This window comes from Phoenix dactylifera, chromosome 7 (assembly GCF_009389715.1).
Source record: "Phoenix dactylifera cultivar Barhee BC4 chromosome 7, palm_55x_up_171113_PBpolish2nd_filt_p, whole genome shotgun sequence".
In the NCBI taxonomy this organism is placed as follows: domain Eukaryota; kingdom Viridiplantae; phylum Streptophyta; class Magnoliopsida; order Arecales; family Arecaceae; genus Phoenix; species Phoenix dactylifera.
Window position 1 is genome coordinate 831,796 of NC_052398.1, and position 26,778 is coordinate 858,573.

The 26,778-nt window shown below is 39.2% G+C and overlaps 2 protein-coding genes across 9 annotated transcripts; both read right to left on the minus strand.

Annotated features, from left to right (window-relative positions):
* Positions 1-1,015: 1,015 nt before the first annotated feature.
* Positions 1,016-15,228, minus strand: LOC103715520. Of its 3 annotated transcripts, none has more exons than XM_026807854.2 (15): positions 14,932-15,228; positions 14,252-14,379; positions 14,089-14,160; positions 13,934-14,017; positions 10,836-10,904; positions 10,699-10,755; positions 10,102-10,155; positions 9,955-10,017; positions 9,719-9,781; positions 9,165-9,329; positions 8,868-9,023; positions 7,745-7,825; positions 7,585-7,646; positions 7,328-7,463; positions 1,016-1,356 (listed from the first exon to the last, which is right to left on the minus strand). In XM_026807854.2, exons 1-14 carry the CDS (start codon positions 15,092-15,094, stop codon positions 7,379-7,381), a joined length of 1,302 nt encoding a protein of 433 aa, XP_026663655.2. In that variant the 5' UTR covers positions 15,095-15,228; the 3' UTR covers positions 1,016-1,356; positions 7,328-7,378. The 3 variants fall into 3 exon arrangements, with proteins under 3 accessions (XP_026663655.2, XP_008801398.2, XP_008801397.2); XM_008803176.4 differs by having other exon boundaries at positions 7,328-7,460; positions 13,904-14,017; XM_008803175.4 differs by having other exon boundaries at positions 13,904-14,017.
* Positions 15,229-17,929: 2,701 nt separating this feature from the next.
* On the minus strand, positions 17,930-26,515 carry LOC103715523 (cadmium/zinc-transporting ATPase HMA2). Of its 6 annotated transcripts, none has more exons than XM_039127843.1 (10): positions 26,410-26,515; positions 25,590-25,814; positions 24,912-25,169; positions 23,622-23,719; positions 22,091-22,346; positions 21,864-22,001; positions 21,209-21,536; positions 20,549-20,751; positions 19,624-19,823; positions 17,930-19,312 (listed from the first exon to the last, which is right to left on the minus strand). In XM_039127843.1, exons 2-10 carry the CDS (start codon positions 25,801-25,803, stop codon positions 18,230-18,232), a joined length of 2,778 nt encoding a protein of 925 aa, XP_038983771.1. In that variant the 5' UTR covers positions 25,804-25,814; positions 26,410-26,515; the 3' UTR covers positions 17,930-18,229. The 6 variants fall into 6 exon arrangements, with proteins under 6 accessions (XP_038983771.1, XP_038983770.1, XP_038983769.1 ...); XM_039127842.1 differs by having other exon boundaries at positions 26,371-26,506; XM_039127841.1 differs by having other exon boundaries at positions 26,381-26,504.
* Between the last annotated feature and the right edge of the window lie 263 nt (positions 26,516-26,778).

Sequence of the window (26,778 nt, forward strand, 5' to 3'; positions counted from 1 at the left end):
TATGGGAATACAACTTTTCCATCTCTCTCCTTTGAAAACTCCAACCAAACAAGAGGCATTTCATTACTTTTCCGTTGACCACACTTTTCCCCCTCCTTTTCCTGCGAACCAAACGAGCCCTCAAAGACAGTCAAGGCCTCCCATGCCATTAAGTGGTAATAGAATGTCATACAAAATGCCACGTTGTTGCGGCCTCACCAAGAACGATGACTAAAGAAGAGCGAGTTCTTAAGTTGCTTACGAAATAATTTGTAATGGGAAAAAGAGCTATAAATCGCCCTCCAGATCACAAGACCAGTTCACCAATCTGGCGTGGAAATTCATGATCTACGGAGCACTACACAGGGCCCGATGGCTACAGCAGGACCTCTCCTCATACCGCACCAATCACCAATGTTCATATCAAATCAACCCGGTGAACGAAGCAGTGATCTGATGCATGACAGTACCCACAATAAAACAAACTTTTGTTCCTCGCTCTCCTCAATCTTGGGGTAGAGCATTGATTGTCCCATGGCCAGCTCTTAATTCTCCATGACAAATGATGTCGAGTAATCGCGGAGCATTTGCACGCACAGAAACATGAAACACCCAACCGTCCGTGCTTGGTCGGATTAGATACATGCAACAAGCCAGCTCTCGGGGCCCTGGCTCTTGCTGCCGCTACCTAGTACCTGGTTCCCTCGAAATCAGCCAGTCCACTCAAGCGCTGGATTAGAGAGCACGTTAAGATAACCAGGCCGGAAAGAAGAATTAGGCGGTGACAGTGCCGAATTTGTGCATTAATCGCAACGGAAGCCTCACACAAGATAGCAAAACCAAATGTTTTCTTTCTACCGGATAAAACACCAAAGTATATGCCTCCTACGATACAAAGATCTCATTGATCGGTGCTGCAAGTGACGTCTTGTACCCAATATCCACAGCATGCTGGCTGACAAGAAATACAGATAATCAGGCACGTCGCAAATGGTCATACATTTTGACAGGAGGAGTGGATATAGAGGACCAAGCATAGACACAAAAATTCAACTCATTAGGCAGAGGACCAAGTAGCGACCAATCCTACACCAAAGCAACTTAGTTTTTAGCGGTAGATTCGTTATCTAGATCCAAACACAAGAATCAGTGTAATGAATGGAATGGGAGACGAAAGAATAAGTCTTCATAAAACATATACAAGTGCTGCCATAATAAAAGCACATGCAATTCTACCACAAAAGGATGTATTGTTGGCGTTGGATGTTCTGAAAATGTCACACAAGGGTCCTTCAAACCCAAAACTATCTTCTACTCCCAACAAAGCTCTGGCGCTCCAAACGCTACGCAGCTAATTGTCAAATGCCAAGGTGAAACCTGAAAATAACCCAAACTACCAAGTAATCAATGCATCGCAAAACATTACTTCCGAAAGTCACAAAGAGTTTCCCAGGTTACTAAGACAGATATACTTTTTTAATTCTGAACTTGTGATCAAATGAATGAATTTGCAGAATTAGTTACATAAATTAATTTTACAGACACAGAGAAGATGGCACTAACATTAAAAAGAGGCCTATCTATACGATTATGAAAGAAGAGAATTGCCTGTCAAAAGGATTGTCGCCAACACCAGAACAATAAAACTGCATATCAATGTATATCATCCTTATGATTGAATGATCTGTGCACACAATTATATAGAGTCACTCTTCTGTTTCCTCCATTATCACCAATGTCTGGAGTCAGTCTTTATTATTTTTCTTTTAAATAACCTTACCACACACTTCTACTTATACGTGCATGGATGCCCCTCTTTTTTAAAAAATGAAAAATAAAAAATATCTCCGCGTAGAAAGAAAATAAAACAGTAATCACTTATATTAAAGATGGTATAAAGCATGAAATCCTTGGCAAAAACAAGAACTACAAACTTCTTATGTACATTTAAGACTTCACTACTTCAAACCAGCAGTCGTAGCTCAAGCAGTTGATTAATAAACTGTCCATGAATCAGCTTAATGTTCTTCTCCCTAGAAGGACAACGGCTTAAGAGGCATTGGCACCTCGAGGCTAGAAGCAATACTTTTACAACTAATCATCAGAGTTTCCAGCAAGGAGGCTACTATCAAAAATTGTTAGCCGAGAGGAACAATAGAATCCTCGCTCTCATTGTAGAGTAACTGATGGTAAAGTAAAAATTTCCAGATTTGACTGTTAAACTGGAGATTGCTTCAATAGTCGCAGCCCTCCTAAGAAAAGGAATTTCTAAGTAACAGTCTTGAAATGGTGCGTCCCCAAGTATTTAAACTCGTCTAACTTATTCCAGGTGGGTCTTCCTCTCTTGGGAGAAAAAAAAGTTGCTACATTTCTGCGCATAAGTTGCAATTGTTGTCCTCAAACTGTGCACCTAGTATCAATTATGCAAAGGAAGTTTGGCGCGACTTCAGCCAATATTATCAGATCAGAAAGAGAATTCCAATTGATGGCCATGAGTAAATGAACAGATAAAGTGACAGATTAGATATATAGCTTGGCACTAGCAAGAAGGAAATCAAAGAAACATATTAAGCTGGATAGCTTTCCATACCACCAAAGAGCTCTGTTTGGAAAGCACAACATTTAATAGAGCAATTAGCGAAGAAAATGCTTCCCAGCATCTACATCTCCAACAATGGAGACCCAAAAACAAATTATGAATAGAAAACAATGTCCTATCACACTACCATCTGAAACATTTTATCATCTTTGTGGTCAACAGATTTTTATGATCTTCAATGCCAAAGCCTCCATATAAAAGCAATCCAAAAATATAAGTGTGCGCTGTTCGCCTGCCTTCCTGACCACGGATAGGCTACGGGGCTTTGCTCATCCATATCTGAATCTAAGTTCTTGCCCCTAACCCCCCCCCCCCCCCCCCCCCCACAAAAAAAAAAAAAAAAAAAAAAAACAAGAGAAAAAAGCAGCAGCAGAAGATCTAACAAGTGAAGCAATACATAGAAGCTACTTTAGAAATAGCCAATTCATTTAATCAGGTATTAGTTGGCACCTTATTAGACAGGAAAATGGAGAATCTTTTTTTTTTTGGTGAAACATCCCAAAGAATGTGAACTTTTGGCAGCCATAGTCAAGCAAGAATTGGCGCATATGATCATAAAAGCCCCTTTATTTCAAATCCAAGACCGACAATCCACAAAAGATCATTTCTTTACAATATTTGATTGATAAATTATAAGAACACCCTATTGTGATAACCGACAACACTTGTTACTAGGGATTGCGCAGTTGGGATTGGCATTATGAAAACCTCATTTACCAATTATTCAAATCCAAGACCGACAATCCACAAAAGATCATTTCTTTACAATATTTGATTGATAAATTATAAGAACACCCTATCGTGATAACCGACAACACGTGTTACTAGGGATTGCGCAGTTGGGATTGGCATTATGAAAACCTCATTTACCAATTATTCATATTTAGGACTTACTCTAATGTTATTGCAACCTTCCATTACTTAAGGAAAAATGGAGGAACAGATAACACTACACCATGCAGTCAAACAATTTACTGTCCATATTCCTTGCCAATACAAGGATGAATTGCAAGAAAACATTGTCAAATGACTCAAAGCCAAACAATATCAAAACCAATGCTCCTCCATCCCTCATCACCCGCCCCCCCCCCCCCCCCCCACCCATCTTTTTGCAAAATCAAACTAGCTGCTCATGTCCTTCCTCCCCATCTCTTGCTCACTCACAACAAAGATGAGCATAGTTTTTTGCCAATAATATATATATGTGAAATATGAATATATGTAAAAAAATTATGAAAGCAATGTAGTAGCAAGTCAGTTAAAATATAAAGGATAATTGATCTCCCTCCCGAAGGTAACACGTGATGCCCTTTCCAAGAAAAAGTATTTGTTTCCCTTCTAATTTTCAATAAAAGCAGCAGTTTGTTAGTTAAATTTGGTGGCAAGCAAAAATCACTCTCTTGAAAAAGTTAAGACAAAACTCCCTTTCCACAAATATGAAACCCCTACCTATTGGGTGAAGCAACAAGTTCTTGAGCAAAGATAATTATAGCCACAAGATGATATGAACTAAACGTAAGAATATAGAAGAAGGAAAAAAAATCAAAATGAGACTAAATACAAATCTTAATCATCAAATGAAAGGATATGTTTTGAAGTCCAAAAGCCAATAAAGAGATTTCTCCTCTAGTACCCATCCAAATCCAAGCAACAATTTCTCCTCCAAACATTCAAAATGATACATGATACAGTAGCCTCAAAGAGCCCAAATGGCCACGATAAAAAGCCTCCCCCAAGGGTACGATAATTGAGCTAGTGCCAGAGAGTCATAAACTCTGCCAAATGTCACAATGCACAAGTAGATGAACCATGATATCATTCCCTATAAAATAGATGGCACTTTCTCTCAATATGAAGATCTCTCAACCCAAGAATTTTCATATCAAAGATCTATGTGAAACAACCATCCAGAGGGCTTACTGAATCAGTAAAGATACAAATAGGATTCCATGACTTCCTCCTCTAACTGAAACCCCAAGCTATATAAATTGTACAACAATGTGCTTGAAATTTTGAACATGGTAATCACTACAATTTGCTCATCCAAATTTCACATTTTGAAATCGTCTTGATGACTTTCCTCACACTCATAATCACTCACTTGTACACTCTGATGACACAAAATATAATCGAAAGAAGGAAAAACAAATTTATTTGCATCACCTATCCAAAAACTCATGCTACCACCCCTTCCAAATCCATAGCACTATTAGCTGACACCAGCAATGAAACCAACAATCCAAATTTTCTTTCAAACCATTACATATTAAACCTATTCACAGCCTCTTCTTACCACCCTTCCTCTGTGAATCAATTTCTCATCACCATTTTCCATAGGACATCTTCATGACTACCCAATTTAAGTAACTTCCTAGTCAGGGTCAAACTCATTTCATTCACCAATCTCTGTACTAACCCTATGAAAGCTTTTCTTTTCATACACACACACAGAGAGAGAGAGAGAGGGCACTCAACCTGGAATCATCACCATTTCCCATAGGCCATCTTCATCATTACCCAATTTAAGTAACTTCCTAGCCGGGGTCTGACTCATTTCATTCATCAATCTCCATACATAAACCTGAGAGAGCTTTTCTTTCACAAAGGAGAAGAGAGAGAAAGAGACAAGGAGAAGGAGGGAGTGAGAAGAGGGCGGAGGGAGACAGAGAGCATACAACCTGAAATCATACTTAACAAATATTTAATGCATTCATCTTCATTATGTGGTTCATGAGGGACCTTTAGATCCAATATTAAATTTGGTCAGCCCAAGCCTGGCTTGACCCAATCAGCATTCAACTTAACAAGTGTTTTTCCCCCTCCCTTTTGTATGTGTTGGTGGAGTGCTGATATTCAAGATGTCCTTGAGCCAACTTAAATTTGGAAGTCTTAAGTGAACCTTTTGTGTTCCCACATAATAAGATACATGTATTCAAGCTATATACGTGTATGTACATGAACATATGAGACTGCAACTTTGAGAAATACATGGAATAATACCAGCCTGGGCTTTGCACCACCATGGCTAGGATCGGGTTAGGCCCAATCAAGCCGAACCAAGTTGAGTCATGTAGAGGCTTGAGCTTGCCTCGATTCAAAATACTCGGGCTCGAAACTCTGACTTGAGATCGATTGAGCTTTAATATCCAAGCTTGAAGTCAACTCGATAATAAAAAAAAAGTAATACTCGAGTTTGACTCGACTCAACTCGAATATCAACCGGGCCATACTTGAGCTCGAGTTCAAGATTAAATTCGAGCCTTGATTATAATTAAGAATAAGCTTAAACCAAAATATACATCAAAAACTGGTTCTATGGCCGATCGACATAACCAATGTGGGAGTGCCGAAGAAGGAAAATTCAGAGTCCGATTTGGAAGTGCTTTTAGTTCTCATCCGGAAGCTACCTATGCCGTCTCCTATCTTCTTTAGTGACTTCTTCTAGATTGTAGTTGGTAAACACCTAGCTTTTCCTAAGAGTAGGACTCTGTTTGATCTCCCTAATCACATTCAAACTAAACATAATATTATAATTTAAAATATTAAATTAATAATATATATTATAAATAAAATATAGTATTATTAAAAATATATATACTAGACTAAGCTCGCGAGCCTTTAAGTCGAGTATTTGGCTGCTCGAGCTCAACTCAAAAACCTGGTTATGGTCGAGTCGAGTCGATCTCGAGCAACTCGCGAGCTACTCAGCTCATTTGCACCCCTAGCCTCAAGTCAGGCTCTATACAAAAGCATGATAAGAAGATGTGACCACTTGCTGAGCTAGGCACAGGCGCACAACTCATGTCACCACCATGCAGAAACTAAGACAAAGCTCCAAGTACATGGCGGTGACCTACAAATTCTTCAAACTTATAAGGACATTTTTCCCATCAATCCAATTAGCTAAGTAGCACGCTCAATGGTTATGCACAGAAGGTGCTGTTTGCACACATCGTGGTCAACATAAAACTTATAGCACCAGCATGCTAACTTGTCAACAACACTTGTGATGATTCATTGTAGTAACAAATTAGTACTAGAGATGTTTAGAAACATTGATATCCAGTAGTCTATTTATCATTATTGTCTATCAAACAGGCATTGCTAATGGTTAGACTCCCTCCAACAAAGCAGCCTACAAACTATATCCGGCGCAGTGTGCACAGACTGCAAAAAGTGTTTCCATTCGGACATGCACAAGACAATTCATGAAATACTTCCAAAGCAGGTTACCGTAAACAACTAGTAGGAAATGTAAATAGCAATATCCCTCAATTGCAACACAATAAGCAACATGTATTACCACTTTGAAAAGCCTTATTTAAGTCATAGCCCTGAAATTTTGAAACTTTTACCAGCGTATCCTTGTTCACTTCATTATGAAGTAGAAAAGTCCAAACTAAGATTATGAAGTTTTGCACCACCAAGACTCTAGATCAAAGGAACACTAGCCCTACTTACAGATTATTTTTATGAGCAAATACCCAACAACAGGGCTTATAACATCTAACTTTTTTTCTGAGAGAAGTGGGCATATGCTGCATATCAACTGCACATAGATTCACTAAAATGCACCGATACCACCCACAAACTATGAAGTATTCATTGTTTATTCTTAATTTCAGAAAATGAGTACAGAAAAGTTTGATTGCAAGAAATATAATAAACAATATTTAGACCATTGGGGAAGTTTTGTAATTTTTCACAACTGAATTTATAATGGATAAACACAGAGAGGAGGAATCATACCTTGCATATAAACATCAGAAAGATGAAGTTTATATTTTGATAAATTTACTGCTACTTGTCAGCATGCCTGCGCTTAGGCCTACGATGTGCATGGTTTGCATGGGCATTCCGTGCAGGTTTCCTAGTCTTCTTACTGCTGTATATGAAGTAACAGACAACAATTAACAGAAAATAATGATGGTAACCATGAAAAGGAAAGGTGGGGAAGTGATAGAATAGACAGACAAGTGGACTATATGTTAATGGATCTAACTGACCAGAAAATATCTGATAGGAGTCTGTACAAAAAGAATATTGGTAATGCCAATAAAGCAGAAGCCTGTAACAATAAAATGAGTTACAACAGCAGTAATTAACGATTTTTAAATAAAATATATGTTCGAAATCTGTTCAGGATAAAGTTTGGATACTACATACCACAAACCACACCAACTCCTTAGTTGCAAGAGGTTTTGTTAATTCATGTTTCTTTAGATGTTCCTGGACAGCAGCTTGAACCTACAACAGAATCAAATAAATCCCGAGCAATGGTAAGCTGTTTCAATACATGACTAACTAAAAAATATTGATGAATGGCAGGCATTTCAAGTGAAGAAATCAAGAAGTACTTCTGCATGGAGAGGTCAAGAAACAAAAGGAAAAGAAGGCAATGTGCCTGTAGCAGCAGTATTCATTATCTATTTATCTGTCACATAGCTAGCTGTGGATATCTCAGAGGTCCATGTGGAATGGATAGAACTCAATTACTAAAATATAGTCCCAGCAGCAGAGCATGAGCCATATTTGGAAGTGCTCCAAAACCTAAAAAAGAGTTACAGCAGGGTTTCCTTCGACTTCAATTACATTAAATTAGGATCCATTCAAAAAACATGAGAATGTTTCTCCAGACCCATTCCATTTGAATGGCATAAAGGCTTTGTTGTTGTTGCTGAATCTTTATATGGTCGATGCCATTTCTAGTAGAGGTTAGTTGACAAGTAAGGATGTCTCCATTTTTATAAAAGCCTGTGCTAGATCCCCATACAGGAGTTGTTGATTGTTAGGGGCTTAGGGCTCTACCTACTTGTATAAAAAACTACAGTGCATAAGAGAAGGCATGAAGCATAGGTGATATTTCTGAGTACAAGATGACAAAGTGCATTGTTGATGAGGCAGTATGAAAAGATAAATAATTTTCATAAAACGTAGGCAATCTAAGCTAATCATTTGGAAAAATATTCATTCTACACCACTTGTTCGTTATTCTCATAATTGACAATTAAAAGGGGGTTACTATTTGAATCTCCTTACTATGCATATAAAAAAGCTGTCAGTCAGACTTACTTAGGGAGTACTGATATTGACCAGAATAATAATGAATATCAGCTCTGCATGATTATTATTTTTTTTGAGGAGCTTCTTAATCATGCCAGATAAAATAACAAGTGAGAAATAGGTGATCAACACCCAATCGTAAAATATAAGGTTCTATGGAATGGTGAAGTAGATCACACTGAAAGAATAGTTGAAAACAGTGGGAAAAGAAAAGGCCAAGGACTACCTGGTGGTGATATGCTGTTGCTGATTTAAGAAATTTTCCATATGCACGAACAACATGCTTTCTGTAGGGCTTCAGAACAACTCGCACTTTTTCAACGTGCGGTTTGGTGACAGTAGCAACTTGATCAATATAGGGTTTAGAGAACTTCTTGGCTTCCTGGTATCAGATTTTGATAATGAAGTTGCAAGTCAATGCACAAATAGTAATAATAATAATAAGATTTTACTGAGTTTACACTAGGGCTTCCATGAAGCCATCTTGCTCATATCTCTATGAAGTGACACCAGCTAAACTTACCTGGTAATAGGGATCTGCCAGCTCTTGTATTTTAAGAATATGCGGCGCAATGGTACTCTTGGATGCCTTGTAAACCTCAACTGTTTTAATAGATATTGTTCGCATGTATGGTTCGGCATGGGTTAGAAAGATCATCCACTGTTGTTTGAAGGCAGGGATCCATTTCTTCATAGCACAGAACGAAAAATTAGTAGAAACTCAACTAAATCAAGTCAATAAGTCAATCAATTAGCTGTATAGAACATGTACAACTCAAGAATGCATGGAGCATTATATCAGAAATACAGCAAGGCTTTAGCGACCACAAAAATACTTTCTAGGATCACATATGAACTGACATGCCATGGAAACTCTAGCATTTCAAATTACAGCTATCATATACGATCACTTGGGATTGCAATTCAAAATTTTATCCATTAAAAATGCATATACTATTTATATTTAGGAAGATCTCTTACAGCTATCATGCATGATAGTTCAACAACAAAGACATCATCTAGCATTACAAATGGATCAGAAAACTTCATTTCAGATAATGTTTAGCAGCAACTTACTGTCTTAGCAGTTACCAAATGGGGTTCAGCCCATTTTTTTGCTTGTGCTGATTTATCTGATGCCTGAAATGATTTCGAAATCCAAAACTAATCATTTAGTGCACATACTGTATAAAAAAAATATATTTAAAGCAACAGCTTAACTAAGAATGCCAGAGGGCAATGACACACATCATACAATAAAAAAATTCTCTTAAAACTGCCATTTTCACTTTAGATATGTCATGAACAAGCACCTTTTGCAGGAAAACATCCAATGCTGGTTTTGCTTGCTCCTTCCAGTGAGTAGCTACAAGCTCCTGAACATGGAGCATCAGAGGTAGCATGAGAAGCATATACTATAAATGCATGTATGCACATTTCATAAGAAACAAAACATATACCTGACAATGACTTATATGGTATGCAAACCAAGGTGGTAGCCATGCTCCATGGACCTGAATAGCAAAAATAGTGGAACTTGTTTCACATCTGATTCAACTATTGCTACTATAAAGTTAGGATGAACTATTGAAAGAATTTTGACATGAAAGGGGCAATGAGATAGCAAGTTTATAGGATCACAATTCACAAGTACCACAACTGAATAAGGCATCAAATGCAGGGACACAATGATACTGGTGATAAGCATAACCTTTTATCACAATCCTAGCAACAAATTTACAACCACCCTGCAACAACAAACAGGAATTCTGACGTGGTACTAATTTGATTGGTTCAGTTCTCTTTAAGATCTCACTCAGGAATTGATGTCTCCCCCATGATCTCAGCTAGTTACAATTACTCCTTAGATAAAGTTCAGTTGTTCAATCGCATTCCACACTTTTATAGATCTTCTCTCAACATTAGTTAGGGCAAAAATTTTAAGAAGTTGGCAACTAAATACAAGGTTTTATCTTGAAAGTTTAAAGGTAGATACTACAACTGGTCCATCAGGGGAAGAGGTATTCAGCTAAAGAAGCAAAAATTCATATACTCACCTCTGTCAACTGTTTTGATTTTGCTGTTGCTTCTAACTGTGCCCTCAGCAACTCTTCCTGGCAACAATTTGAAAAATAAACATAAGCAACTTATCATGAATGAATATAATGTAAAAACTATGGTATCTACCACACACCTCTGCCAGTTGAAGAGCGCTTTCAGTTTTCTGAATTCTGCGCTTTTGCTCATTATTGGTTTTTTGTAGCTAAAAGAAAAAAAAGAGGAAAGATCGTGATGTTAGCCGTATGAAACTCTAGATAACTGTATTATACTATGTAGCCGTTCTACACAAAGTAGGTTGCCTCTGAGAAGAGGTAACTACCGATCCAGTACAAACTTCCGAAACAAGAATTTTACTTCTTATCGAGACATCACAGACTTTTAAATATAACAAAGCATAATAGCACATGTTTACATATCAAGACCAGTTTTATCAAAAGCACTGCCTAGGCACCTAGATGGTCTGCCTAGTTGTTTAGAGGGATTAGAGTCATTAGACTGCCTAATTAGTAGCTCACTAGGCACTCTTATATTAAAAGATACATATACTCCTTGTTGTTGCTTTGTTTATTTTTGCTGTTTTGACTGAAATACACTTATATGAAGTAAATCAGATATGAAAATAACAATCACTTTGCTCATTCCTTGCCCATATCTCCCAACCTAATGCCTCACTCACCTCTCAACACTAGGGCGTGGAACCCTCCAGCTGCTGTCTACCCATCCACCTATTCACCACCAATTGGTGGCTCTTGTGGAGCCCTCCAATAGCCATTCAACCACCAGTAAGGTGTAACTGAACCGAGCTTGATCAAGCTTGGGTCTAATCAAGCATGATTTGAAAGCAACTTCAAGGTCTAAAATCCTAGCAGTTTGGCATATACCTCTCGGGCCATAACATACTGAGGTCTCCTTGACACAAGGCATCTCCTTGACACTAAGGAAAGATCCAGCGATTTAGGGGGATCTAGTGGTTGGAGGGCGGATCAAACCCCAGACCATTCTCGAACTAAGCGATGTGTCTGGATACCGCTTAAGCAGTAGGTTAAAAGGTGATTCTCTCTTTTTTCCACCATTTGAAAGAGGAAATGTGAGAAGGAAGGACGAGCTATTATAGGGGTTTTCCAATTGGATCATCCAATCTACAACCATTTTTGTACTACTGATATGCACATTCCATTTGAACTTCCACTCATGCCAAGGCTTGAAATTATCATAAATTTTAAATAAATTATCAATTTTTAATTAATTAAAATATATTTAAAGAATGTTGTCAAATCATCAAAAAAGACAAGATAAATTGATGCATTAAAAGACAGGTGAATGCCCAAAGTGGATGCAAAGAACCTGCACATAGGGCATGTTATAGAAATATGGATAAGTAAGCTAGTTACTAGTACATGATCATCAATTATGGTAGTGGTCATTTGAATAATTTTGAGTTGCAGTTGCTACTGATACTAAATTACTTTACGAATTTATTTTTCTTTGTCTACTTCAATAGGTGGATTTTAACACCTATAAGTTTTAAATATATACCAGACTCCAAGTTATTTGATATTATATGATATTTATGCATGTTAATGACTTTAGAACAAAAAGAAAACTTTGACTAGGGCATTTAATTCGATACTCCTATCTTGTTGATTGCATCGCAAAGCATTTAGAGAAGAGAGCATGATAAAAAAACCGAAATTCCAGAGTTTAGAGGCCAAAAAAGACCACACCAAGGGTGTTTTGGGCATATTTATGCATGCCCATCAATACTCTTCACTTGTACGAACATTGATAAGGTATTATGCCATACCCACCCTGGTCAATACGATGTCAATCCTCAGTATTATAACATTTTGAGGTCTCCTCATAAATCTTTTCATATATTCTAGTTTATGCTCCTTTGCTAAATGATTCATAATTTCGCATGGTCCATTCTTGCTTCATAGCTAGCAAGAGGGCCCCATGCATCAAAATTGGTGATGAAACTAGAGAACTCCTTATGCAATGTAAACTAAATAGCACCCATCCTTTGAGAAAGGTTATAGTATCAACAATTTACCCAAAGCAAACCAGAATTAACTTCAAGAAGAGATAGAACTGCTACTATAACTCGAGGAAATATTTTATGGATACAAAGAGCTAACAATTCAACCTGTATCAAGAGGGAAAAAAACTTCACTTATGATCTTCCACACTCAATATAAGCTAACATCAATGTTCGAACACATTAAAAGCTTCAAATGATCAAAGCAGTAAAACCACCCAAACTATGTCATGAAACCCTTACTATCGTCCTATCCACTTCTTCAGGTTTTACTGGAGAATTTGCACTCCAGGATTCTAATTGTTGGAGGCCTGTCAGACACCAAGGGGCAAGCCATGGTCTCCACCAAAACAAGTTCTTCCCTGACATTGTAAAATTCTGTCAACATCTGGAGAGATTCCAATAATTAGAAGAAATCCTTAAATGACCTCCAAATCAAGTGACAAATCCATAATGAGAAACCTGCAGGTCCATCCTAGACAATAACTGTTCTTTTCATTGAAAAACTCAACAACAGCAAATCCTTCATCTACCTGGCTACAAACTCACTACAAGCTCCTAATTGGAGGTCGTATTACAAAATCTCATGTGAAATATTATGCGATTCAAGCATTGCCAAGAATATAAAGGCGATTCTATATAGTCAAGGTAATACCTGATATATTGGTTGAGTATGGAGTGTGACATTTCATTGAGTATTTTGCCATGAACATGGACCCTATTCTTGTCACTTGCTTTTACAGAACTAGAAACATATAAATTGTTTTCTGAACAAAAGTGCTAAAATGACAAAAATCGACATAAATACAACAATCTTATAGCTGTACAAAAGTTTTATGCCAGTAAACATTAATACTCTAATGAAACAATTGAAGTTCTTAAGTGCCTTTGATGGTGACAGCATCTCATTGCTAAGAGCTGATTATTGACACCATAAGGTGCAGACCAGCATCAACTGAATAAAAACAGCGGATACATTTTTAGCAAGATACTGAGAAAGGCTGGCAAAAATAATGACAGATAGATATGTCAGGATGACAAACAAATATACAAAGAAGCATATTTAAAGATCCACTAACAGCATAAACCCTACAAGCTAGATAAAAACAGATAATGTCGTTCATAATATGAAATAATTCAATCAAAAAAATATGTATGCTCACGCTTTCTAGTTTCAAATTCAATTCTTGCACCTTCTTCTCTGCTTCACTAGCGCGAGCCTCCAATGCAAGTCTCTTCCTAGTTTGTGATTCAATCTCATTTCTAAGTTTCTCAACCTGCACAGCGAATGGACAGCACAATCTTATTAAGTCCTTAGAAATATTAACAAAGTTCTCTCCTTGCATACTTGCTTCTCAAGTTCAACAGCTCTAGCAGAGGCCTTCCCCACTAGCTCCTCCGCATCAACAGAGCCCTTCTTCTACACAAGCGAAAACAAAACCTGATATGTTAACTGCAATCTCAAAAATTGTTTTTTTTAAACAAAAGACTGTGTCTTTCTGCAAGCTCACCTGAAGTGATTCTATCTCGCTTTGCAATGACGCAATGCTTGCTGACCTTTCTTGAATAGTCTTTTCCAACTGCGCAATGCTCTCATCCTTGCTTTTCAGTTCCTTGTTTTGACATGAGATACTAGATTCTATAATCAAAACCAAGACAGCACAACATCATATACTTAGAGGAATATCTCGCAATGTCGGAATTTCTTGAGCTAATAAAACCCAAAACTAATATTAGAATATCTTTCCGAACAAGATTAATCCAAGAATCGAAGTTTCTTTAATTTCTTGAATCGAAAACCTGGTCTTCATTTAATTTCTGAACAAAACCACAAAAAGCAGCAGAATTGGCAAATAAACATCCCATGATTTCCTTTATCTTTTTCCTACTTAAAAGAAAAAAGAAAAAGAATTCAAAAAGTTTGGGGTCAAAAACGGTAACCAACTTGTCAAGAAGCGTTCTTTATATAGGCCTTGCTCTGACATTATAAACAAAGTCAGAGAAGTCCGAATCAAGAAAGAATATAAACACCGAAGCAAGATCACTGCCCCAAAAAACAAACCAGAAAATATAGTAGTCGTAAGGCACTGAGGAAAAGGGAAAAAAAATCTCCTTAACTTCCATAGACCCTAACAACAAGACAATCGAATCACAAAACAAGAACTCCTCTAAAGATTCAATCAGGGCTGACCTAGGGCAGAGATCTTGGTTCTGAGCTGCTCTAATTCCAGCCTCAGCGCCGAATTCGAGGCCTCAGTTCCGGCGATCTCGTCCTCGATCCCCGCGTCGGCCCATATTCCAACTACCACAGACGAGATCGCGATCAAGGCTATCACAAGCTTCCAAGCCCCCATATAAATCTTCACGCAAAAAAGAACAAAGAAAACCCTAAAACCCTTTCTTTCTTTTTCTTTTTCTTTTTCCTTTATACGGTACTTTATCTCACAAAGTGCGGGAGGTTGAGGACGGTCGCGGAGGCCCAGTTCATGTGATTAGGGTTTTATTACGGAGTTCTGATAGCTGTGACCGTCACGTGTCAGCCAAAAGTCAGGAGATCGTCCTGCTGGAAACCGACACGTAGCGAGACGTGCTCTCCGGGACAGGCCACGTTGCCTTCCCAAACTGGAAGCACCGGTTGCTTCACGACCGACCTTTGATCCGTCGCATAAATATCTAACGTGTGGGTTATGATCCGCCGTTGAATCTGGCCATGTGTGTAGTGTGGACGGCAGTTAAGTTCCGCTTAAAACTTTTTATGCGACCATCCCAGGGATGAGACTTCCATTTTTGGTTATTGCCGTTTATGAGCGACGTCTCATCCGTCCGATGGAGATCGAATGGGGTCCTCTTACCGCCCGGTGAAAGTGGCGCGAGGCTCCTGACAGCTTCCTTTTTTTTTTTTCCCTTCAAGTGGGGTCCTCTTACCGTCATCAGCGCATTGTGTCGCCAAAATTTGTGATAGAGAGTGGCCGTATACAGGCGGCAGAGCTCAATCACATTATACCTAACGTAAGGATCTTGGCAGTATTCTACACGGTATTTTTTACTTGGAAGCTCCCACCATCGAGCTTTCTAAGATCAACTTCGCTGGGTCTATATTGAACGGAGGCTTGAGGCGAGGCGTGAGTTTTGTTATTCGAGACATATCTGCCAGGGTCGTGGCTGCAGGAGCAGTTAGCTTTTCGATATATCGGTTCCGGGTGCGAAGCTGAGGGCCGCGTGGAGTGGGCCTTCGCCACACCCGGCGTGTGTTACGGGCCGTTCCATTATTCTAGAAGGAACTCGACCATGGTCATCGGTTAGATCCGGGGGAGCCCTAGAGGTAATGGTTGCGTCCACCCCTTGCTCCGAGATATCTGAACAATGGTGAAGGATAAAGGAGCCTTTTAGATCAAGCATATTTTCTGTGAAGCTAACGGGGCTGCGGACTAGGTAGTTGCTTACGTAGCCAGTCACTCCGATAGTATCCTGTGGGCTGGAGATGGGAAGTTGCCACTAACACTCAGAAGTATTTTGTTTTTTGATTTTATTGGATGCATCCGTACTTGTTAGGTATGATCCAGAAGCATTCTTAAAATAATAAAAGGCTCTTAGCACGTGTTGGTGGAATAGAGAATTAGTCGCTCCTTTCTCTAGTTTAAACCTTTTCATGAATAACATTTCTCGATATTTAGGAGGAGGTTTAACTGAATATTTTTCTCTGTAGTCTTTTTTTTTTTTTGGTAAGAATTGCTGTAGTCTTTGATATTTTAAATCTTCCCCATACAATTATGTAATGAAAAATTTCCCTTAGTTTTTTTCCCCTTTTCTTAAACAAAACAACCATATTGTACCCTTGATCTAAGGGAATCTAATTTCCTTCATTTTCTTTGTGGAGAACATATCATAGTTTAACTGTTGAGATGAACTGTTTTTAATTTTTAGTAAATTAATCTTTACTGAAATTGGTGGATCAATTAAGACATGATGGTACCAAGATACGAAACCAAAGTGTGAACTGCGGACTTAGGATACCAACGCCAAGTGAACTTTTCTGAGGATACACTGTACTTGGAGATTGGAATGACAAAAAAAAAAAGAAAAAAACATATTTCTGGTTTTGATGTGAGCTTGAGGTCTCACTTGTTGCAAAGCATTTTGAAAATTGTGTACCATGAGACAGATGTAACTGAGGGTGACAATAACAGTATCACAACTGGCAGAGGAACAATGGCTAAGATTCTGGCATGTAGGAGTATGGCATGATTTCATGATATTGTCGAAAAGAAATCAGTAACAAAGGTATCTTGGTGTCCATCGGGTGATGAAGATCTCGAGAACTCAGGACAACTACAAAGAAGGCTAAAGATTATAAGACTTGGGAGAGCTATCTGAATTAGGAAAGTTATTGAATATTGGTTTTTGCATAATCGAGCCTGCACCTTATCCATGTGATCCCTTAGTATATGGGAAAAAAAATGGAACAAGGATAAAAAAAGTTTAACATTTTTCTTTTTCGTCTCTCCATTGTTTTAAAGGGTCGGTTTTGTGATTCTTTTTGCCATTATTTTCCTTTAACAGGTGATGATTGTTCATCTGCTGAAGGCGATCTTAGAAAGTGGAATTTATTGATGATCTAAGAGAGAATGTTAGCAGTGGAGAACCTTTTCATATTCTACAGAATTATGTAGAAAACAATTTCTTAGACCTTTGCAGGATAAAGACCTGAAACAATCACAGGTTATTTCAATTAACTGACAAAAAGATGAGCATCAGAGACACACTAAATAATTCTCCATCAACACAAGGTTATTTCAGTTAACATGTGATGGTTAATGCTATCTGTTAGAATATGCAAGAATTTAGATCAATATTTCTTTTTTGATTACAATTAGTTGGCTTGTGTTCTGTGAGTTCTTCAAAAGGCGTTCAAGTTTTATGTTTCAGAAATAAGAGCATGCTCTACAAGCCCATATTGAAGCCCCATAAAGAAACCTAAAAGTGTATGCTCCCTTCCCCTTAATCACTTGCTGCATTGCAAGCCTTTTCTTTGTTCTTAGGGTAAATATAGTTCTTCAGTGTTTAATGTCCCAATATGAGATATATTCAGTCTTCATATGAAAAGTTGGTCTTTTATTTATCTATTTATCTTGAATGTCCTATTCCTTCTAATCTAACAGTAGTATTATAGCTTTGTGCTCCACCTGACCTTTCAGGACCAATCAATGTCATGTTTCCTTGCATTGTTTAAAAGTATAAGACTAGAGTTTTATACGATGTGTCGACAATCAAAATCTTCCAACCAACCCTCCTGCAAATGTTATATTTTCTAAGCATGCGATCCTTTTTCCATCCAAGGGAAACAACAGGTTGCCAAACCTCTCAGTCTTCTTGGACAGGAATGGGCCAATCACTGTACTTACTCTAATTGCTTACTAGGGGACGCACCCAAAATTGGTTGGCTGCTATTGGTTCCATGATCATGAGGTAACTACATGATGCTTTGGCTCCTAATCTGTAATGATCTCAGGCAAGTGTACTATGCCTCCTCCACAGCAACCGTCTTTCTTTCCACATTCCTTCATGTAGCTCCTACAACACCCACCAATCTCTTTAATCTCTTGTGAAGGGCAGCCATCTTTGCTCCTGCATTCTTTCCAATCATTCTTGCAGCACTTACCTGTGTCATTCTTGTTTGTGTTGCTGCAAATGTTTGAAGATGCCCTCGATGAATCATTGTCCAAAGACCAATTCACATTCCCACATGCAACGCAGCTTCTACAATCGTCCCTTAATTTGGGTTTATGGTTGCATGCAGCAGGCTCCATAGAATGTTCTTTTTGCAACCGATCATCGTGAAGCCCTGATGCTGGAGTGATCGAAATCAGGTGCTCTTGGGTTGCATTCATTGTGTGTATAACTGATTCCTGAAAACAATGATAATGGCTGGGTGATTCCTTGTGACATTCTTGTTTCTCGCAGTTGTGTATCCTTACTTCCTCTGCCTCCTTGTGGTCATGGCAACTATGCTTATCCAGGCAACTTGAACTGTTTAGTTGTCCGCAAGTGCTTGCAGATTTGTGTGCACCATTGGCACAGTGGTCCACACATGCAGGCCTTTGCACAAGCGGCTTGTGTAGAGAACCACAGCATTTCTTCTCCTTCTGGGTTCTTGTTTGTAACAACATCATGCTGTTCAAGATTACAAGCAGGCATGTGCCAACATCAGCTAGGACAGCTGCCCAGAGAAGTGGATGGCCAGCAAAAGCCAATGCAAGGATGGCGATTTTAGTTACTGCAGAGAAGAGAATGTTCCCAATGATCTTGAAATGTGTCTTTCTTGCAAGTCGAATGGCTTTTGGGATCTTTCGGATATCGTTTGACATGAGGGCTATGTGGCTGATCTCCATTGCAACTGCCGAACCTGATATCCCTATTGAGATCCCCACATCAGCCATAGCCAATGCAGGTGCATCATTCATCCCATCTCCAACCATCGCTGTAGATCCTTCTCTGGTCTTGAGGTCATTGATGATACAAACTTTGTCTTCCGGTAGAAGTTCTGCATGAAGTTCTTCTATGGCATGCCCTATCTACCAAAGAACAACAAGTATTATTATAAGGACTGTAGGATTGTAAAATTGTGCAAAGTACATAGAAATCTATATGCAGGGCTAGACCACAAATGAGCAACTCAAATAAGGATGGTAGCTTAAAACTTCCTTCCAGATTCTTGTCTGTCTTCTAGTTAGCATATATCACGAGTAACGTCATTCTCATAAGCTTATGTAGTAGCCTCTTTGGAGGCATCTGATTATAAAAAATAAGCTTCATGCAGTAGGATTCTACAATCTATAATTACATACTTATTTTTGCCCTCCTCCTAAACATAGATTTTATGTACCTGATTCTGGGCATGCATGGCTGCTGCAGCGCTGTCTCCTGTAAGCATTGCGGTCTTTATACCTAGCAATTTTAACTCTTTGATTGCTTCTGTAGCCCCTGTTCGGCAGGTGTCAGAGAGAGTAAATACTCCAATTGCTACAGTACCAGAGAAGATGTACCCCAGAGTAACTCCTTCCTTGATGTCGTCCAACTCTGGAACTAAAAAATTCAAGGCCAGATGTCATAGAAATTCTTGGAAATAAGTAACAGATATGTTGGGTATTTGTACACCTTGTAATAGTTTAAGCATGTTTGGTCAAGTCAAAGAAACATGTTCTAGGCTTCTATCATACTACACTGCTGTAACAGATGTTCAGCTAGATATAGAGCGGCATAGAGATTAGTTGTTAGTTGGAATAATATTTCATGTCTTGGTTCCTTCTTAGTGTATCTTAATCTACATTTTGTGAAATATGTTATGAACCTTCTTTCATTTTTTTGATCAGACATGCTCAGTCAGTCACGTCTATCAATCCAGGTGCCAGGATGAAGCTATAGTTTAAAGGTAATATTTTAGCCACATTGCTGTATCACGGACTCAGGACATTCTCATGTGAAATAAACTAACAAATAAGTAGATAGAACCTCTATTTCTACAATTACTCTTACATTCACTCCCGTATTTCTCAAGTCATCATTGCCATCCCTCAGCACGTTGTTTATCTGGTGATAGCATCATTGTAAATTTGCATTTCACATAATTTGCTTTTTTAAAATCTCATTCGAGTTTGTATTAGTAGATTTCAATGTAAATTCCATAAACTTGGATAATCAAAGGGGGATTTTGTTATGAATTGAAGAATGGGATTGCTGCAGCAATAACAAAAGAAATAGGTATGAGCATCAGCTCCTTGAAACTTGTTGATGGAACAGATATTTCCTACCTGTCTCACATGAGGCCCTTGCAGCTATTCTTTTGTTTCCAATATAAATGTTTTTTCCATCTATTTCTCCATAAATTCCCTCGCCAGGATAGATGTGAAATTCTCTCACACAATCTGGTTTTGGTTCTATGGAATTTGACCGAGCATAGTCAACAAGTGCAGATGCCATTGGGTGGCTTGATTTACTCTCGATGCTTGAAACCCTGAAAAATTGTCACCCTCTCAAACCAATTTCCAATAATTTGCAAAATTCTAAGTCTCTAGAGACTAGTGAAAGGCAGTGAAATGCCTAAAAATTGTGCTAGAAAAAGTAAAGAAGAAAGGACGTGAGCAGCTCTGCATAGCTTCACAGATTAAAATAATATCAAAGTGCCCTGTTTCAACAAATTCTATTTTACAAGCTTGTTAGATGGGCCTATCGAAGTCTCCAATTAACTAAGCATCCTTGCTTTCACCTTTCTCCTATTTGTATCAATGCTCTTAGTTCTGATGGAGTGTAACATCGAAGGAATTATCATCATTTCTAATAAGATGGCGCTACAAGGATTTTGAGCATATAGAAAAGAGCAAGACAAACGCATCACGATAGTTTCTAGACTAGGCCTTTTTGATGTATTAATTTTAACTCGTTCCAAAAACCACGAAATAACGAATTCTTACCAATAAAGAAGCGCATGCAGGTTGACCTCATTGTTGATCGAACGGAACTCAACGACAGCGAACTCTCCTCTTGTTATGGTCCCTGTCTTGTCAAAAGCCACTACTTTAATCCTGGCCAGGGCTTCAAGAACATCCCCTCCTTTGACGAGAAGCCCTGTCCTTGCTGCCTTCAAGAGCGCACAGAAGGCTGCAACCGGAGTGGATAGCACCAGCGCGCATGGGCAGGCACTCACGAGAAGGACCAGTGCCAACTCGATCCAGTGTTTGGGATTATGGACCCTTATTATCAAAGGAATCACTGCGAAGCCCGCCGCTGCCATCACCACAGCTGCAGCGTGCATAGATAAAAATGAGTCAAAGATGGTGCAAGATCGATGTCTGCATCAATCGATACAAATTAACTGGAACAGCATATATTCAATGGCCCTCTTAGAATTATAACTTAAATAAGTGTTATGTTTTCCCTTGCTGTTGCAATAAGGATTTCTTTGATTAAGAGTGCCAACTCCAATCAAAGATGATGTTCTTACGTAACGTAAAATTCGCGTCTTCTCGTTCAAGTTTATTGATTGTTTAGTTGGCTGAGAGAAGCATTATATTCAAGAAGGGAGCAACTTTTGCAGGAAGCAATCTCGGTTGAAGCTTCTTCACCGACCTGGTGTGTAATACCTGGCACAAGAATCTATCAATCTCTGGGTCTTAGACCTGCTATTTTGGGCTTCTTCCACCAGCCTCGCCATTTTGGCCACGGCAGAGTGCTCGGCCAAAGCAGTTGTCCTCACGCTGATGTAACCTGCGATGCTTCCACCAAATCACGAAGGAGAGAGCAAACTTGACGCACGCAGGAGGAGAAAGAGGAGATGAGCAATGAAGGATTTATACCATCCATGTTGAGCGTGCCAGCCCAAACCGAGGACTGGGCTTGCTTGGCAACAGGGAAAGACTCTCCGGTCAGGCTCCTCTCGTCAGCTTCGCTCCTCCCGTCGACCACCACTCCATCAATTGGGATCACTTCTCCGGCTTTGACGGCGAGGATGGTGCCGATCTTTACAGCTCGGGCGTCTACGACCTGGCCTGTTTCCGCTAGAACAGCCTTCTGTGGGGCCATCTTCATCAGCGATGACATCCCGGCGGCGGCCTGCATGTCAGGTTCTGGTTCTAAAACTCGATACGAAACTGTGCCGGAACCCTTTCTCCATTCAATCAAACAATGAGAATTTACGAGAGCTGGTTGCTCGAGTTCCCGGCATGAAACGTTCGGGAAGGTCTACTGCTCTTGCACGTAGAACAAGTATGAACAAGGCCGAGCCCCTATTTCAATGATCGTGTTAGTTTGTTCTACAGCAAGGCCCAATACCATGGAGGTTAAGCCCATCAAAGTGATACTGGGCCTTCTTTCTTCACTCAATGTCGCACACCAATGCCCTATTTTTCTCGATTTTTTTTTTTTTTTTTTTTTTTTGAGTTTAGAAAGGACTAATCCTCATCGAGAGGTTGTCGTTTCCAACCCAACCTGCCTAAACCATCCCATCCGACCTGCCAATATGTCTGATGGGAAGGGTTATTGATATTTATATATTTTAAGAGATTTAAAAGCATATGAGCCATTGGACCATTACTGCAATGTCTCGGAACTAAAAGTAGAGAGATAAGATGTAGCATAAACGGGTTGGAACTTTAAATGGGTCAACAAGTTGGCTGCATGTGCTGGTAGGTTGGCCGTCGATTGAGTTCGAGTTGGTGGTTAGGTCAGTTTCGAGTCAGCCCCCCCATAAGCCTCGATATTGACCCACTGATTGCCACCCTCCTAACTCCAACTAGAATCAAACCCTAATAGCTGCGTGATTTTCTCCTAGAACGAAGTGGCGCGTGATTTCATCCTATCCTTCTATTATCATTTTTTGCTCAGCATCCTAAGAGTCATAAATTCAACCAAGGAGTGACACCAAGATAATTTGTCGGTTGAATAACTCAAGGCTTATGCTGATAGTTTCGAAAATATATTAACATTCACTACCTTATAATATACTTGAAATGTACGGGTTATGATTTTAGAAAGTTAATAATGATCAGCCTTCCACCTGTTGCGACCTCTTCATGGCTTGGTATTATTCCATGTAACTTTCGGTAGGAAAGTTACTGTGCCAGTACCGGTCGATCGATTGGCAGATAGGCAAGATGAATAACTAATTAATGTTGCCGTCACAGAAGAGTTTACCATAAAATGATAAATTATATTATTGAGTAAAAAATGCTGCTTATATTTAAGAGAAAGTAGGGGGGAAGAAGTTTTCTTGTCGTGGTAGCTGGATTGACCGAACCGGTTCGTGAATTCTAGGCGAGGAAGCTGAGTCGTGTTTGCTTTGTTATGAGCATCCACAGAGAGAGAGAGAGAGAGAGAGAGAGAGAGTACCTTATAGCTGGCTCTTGATTCCAACCATTGAGCTACAGTGAAGAGGAAGACAATGAACCCTGCCTCGGAGTAGTCCCCAAGGGCAACTGCCCCACAAACTGCCAAAAATGGACAGAAGACACCCATACACGATTGTGAACATAAATTACTTCATCATTGTATGGGAATAGTATTTTTGCAGATCTAAATTTAACAACAAGAGACACCCATGCCCCAGATTGAATAGAGAAAAGCTTACCATCGTACCATTGTACAAGATTGGCACATTAAAATAACTCTGAGATAAGTCATCAAGCAAAAATCTGAGAGATATCCGCATCCCAATTTGAGTATAGATGGATCTTTTTGTTGTATAAGACTGGCACATAGCCAAGATTTCCAGACGACAGACTTCTATATCTCAATGTAAGTACCACAGTAGCTATTACCGTACAATAATAACATATTAAAATTTTTGAGCGTGCTGGTGGAAGTAAAAAGCCCCGTTTTTGGGCAAGTGGAAAGCGAAACGCTAGTTATGTGCGTTCTCTGTGGATAGGGACGACAACATCGTATTGCCCTTCTATATAAGACTCTTCACAAATATGCCACATCTGTTCAATTGCATGCATCTCTCTCTCTCTCTCTCTCTCTCGGGTTCGGCCAACCAAAGCCTAGTTAGATAGAAAAATACTATATGCATCATTAGAATCATCAGTAAATAAGTGACCATTAAAGATGGGTCTAAATTGAAAATTATGGACTGCAGTACGATATTCCCAGAGTTGGAATCTCCATGCCGGAATACTCGCGCAATCTCCATCATATCACTACACGAATTTCCGTGATAGCTCACTGGGAGCTCAAAGAAAAAGTTGAAAGGTGCTTCCTAGATAGACCCACTACTGACACAACAGTGATTCTTATATACCAAATCCCTGGCAAAGAATCGCGTATCTTGCATCAGTTCTTCGCAATGAATTTTATATCTCATCGCGTGGGCTGGTTCCTACCTAAAGATAAAGGCTTTCAACTCAAGCTTAAGATAGATCCTCTGGGGTGCACTGTAAAGTACTGTAAAATACTGTGAAGGCCACCATCAGAGAGATGGATGGCCATCGAGTGCTGCATAGCATTCAATGGTGCAAATCACGCAAAAAATCTGTGCTCTGAGATGTATAAACTGAACTTAGGAAAAAATTTAGTGCAACAAAAATGCCTTTTGGGATGTCCGACATTAGACCAAGATGTTTCTTACCCATCTAAAGAAAGATTGTTCTTCCAGAGGTTCGAGGAATCAAATTGATGTACCTGCAATCAACATGAGGATGTTGATGTCCAGTGTGAATCGCCGGAGTGCAGCAATGCTTCTGAATATGATAGGCGGTGCGCCGACCGCAGCTGCTGCTAAGGCGAACCATTGCAGGGGATGGAAGAACTTTTTGAACAGTGAGACCAGCAGCAGCGCCCCGCAGGCCAATACATATGGACTTGGCCATTTCTTGATGATGCTATCCGTGCCATATGCACGTATTGTGGCTTCGAGCCTTGCCTGGTTGAGAGCTCTAACTGATGGAAAAAATAGAGTCACTTGGGGATTCAATAGAACAATCAAATGAAAGTGCATGGTTGGTTAGGTGGTCCTACAGTAGCTCTCAGAATCCAACTTTGGGCAGGTGGTAGGTATGTGGCACGAGATTTTTGCTTGATGGTGAGCATAAGAACTATCGATATAACCATTCCAAGTGCCAACCTCTTTAGAGCCTTAATTAGAGCAATCTCTTTTAATCACAAATAACCAAACTGAGCACTTAAACAGAGTGGACAACACTTGTTAATCAAACTAGCTTGGCACACCTTGAATGTCTAATAGTTAATCTCCTCTCTATTTGATTTGTGCACTAACCTAAGGGGTATGAAAGGTTAAAGTAGTGAAGTGCAAAAAGTCATCGGCATCAGTGTTGCTGGGGCCATCTGATGCTTGCTTACCTATCTGAAGCTGAGAAATGAGGAGGCTGTCATGGACTACTATGACCGTCTTTGAAGGAACGATCACGGAGACCTTATGGATGCCATCCAATGGCATTAAAATCTTTTCAATCAGGGGTACTTCAGAGGAGCAGCAGAGGCCCAAGACATCAAAGTAGCTCTTCTGATACTTCACTTCTCTGCTTCTTCTGTCGCTACCCTCTTCCCCCATCATCTCTAAGCTTTCTTTAGACACGAAGAAAAAGAAAATAACCAATAATTAGTCATCTATTCGAGTACCTAGCTGGAAGACAGTCAAACAAGAAAGGCATTAACATGCAATAATTTAAAATTGCATAAATTTAATTCAAAAAGATCTTAAGTTTTCAAGTGGCAGCAGTCTGGTTTATATTCGTTTGTACATGGAAGGAAAAAAAGAAAGGGAAAATTAGAGCTTTTGCTTTTGGGCAGCTTGCAGATAGAAGAAAAGTAATTGAAAAAGTTATAAACTTCTACAACATCAAATTACATACAAGAAAAAAATTATTGAGCATGAACTTCTCAAAAGAAAAGAAGAAGAAAGAATCAATATCAGATCACTAAGATGTGAAGATGCCTTGATGAGGGAAATAGGAGGAGATGGAGAGGCGTGAGATCACTGCCTTCTTGTCACTAATCATCTATATACTATATACATTAAAATAGCAGCAGAATATCATCAACATCTGAATTTCCAGTAAAGAACTTCAGAATGCATACAAGTAGTAAACACGGAAAAGAATAGCCCTAAGAGACCATTCACCCAATACTACCGAGGGGGGTCTGAGTGCCAACAGAGAACCTGGTTCCTCTTGCTTGTGAAAATGGGAGGAAAGAGAGGCGAGGTGCTTTAAAAGAACAATGCTATGATACGGTTTGTTGTGGGAGGGATCTATCTATATATATATATACATATCATTCTTTTCATGAGGTTGAGGAAAGGCTCATGGCATCCTGGCTCTCGAAAGAGGGAGGAATCCATATGGGCCTCCAAATTGGTCTCTCTTGTCGAGGGATATGTTCTCCTAAATTAACTTTTTTAATGGGTCATAAATTCTTGTGGAGGGATCCACATGCATGGTCATAAAAATTCTTGCCAATAAGCCAAGAATTATTACTTTCTGGGTGCCCAAAAGCAAAGATAGACCTGTGATCCTAGACTCCATCCCAA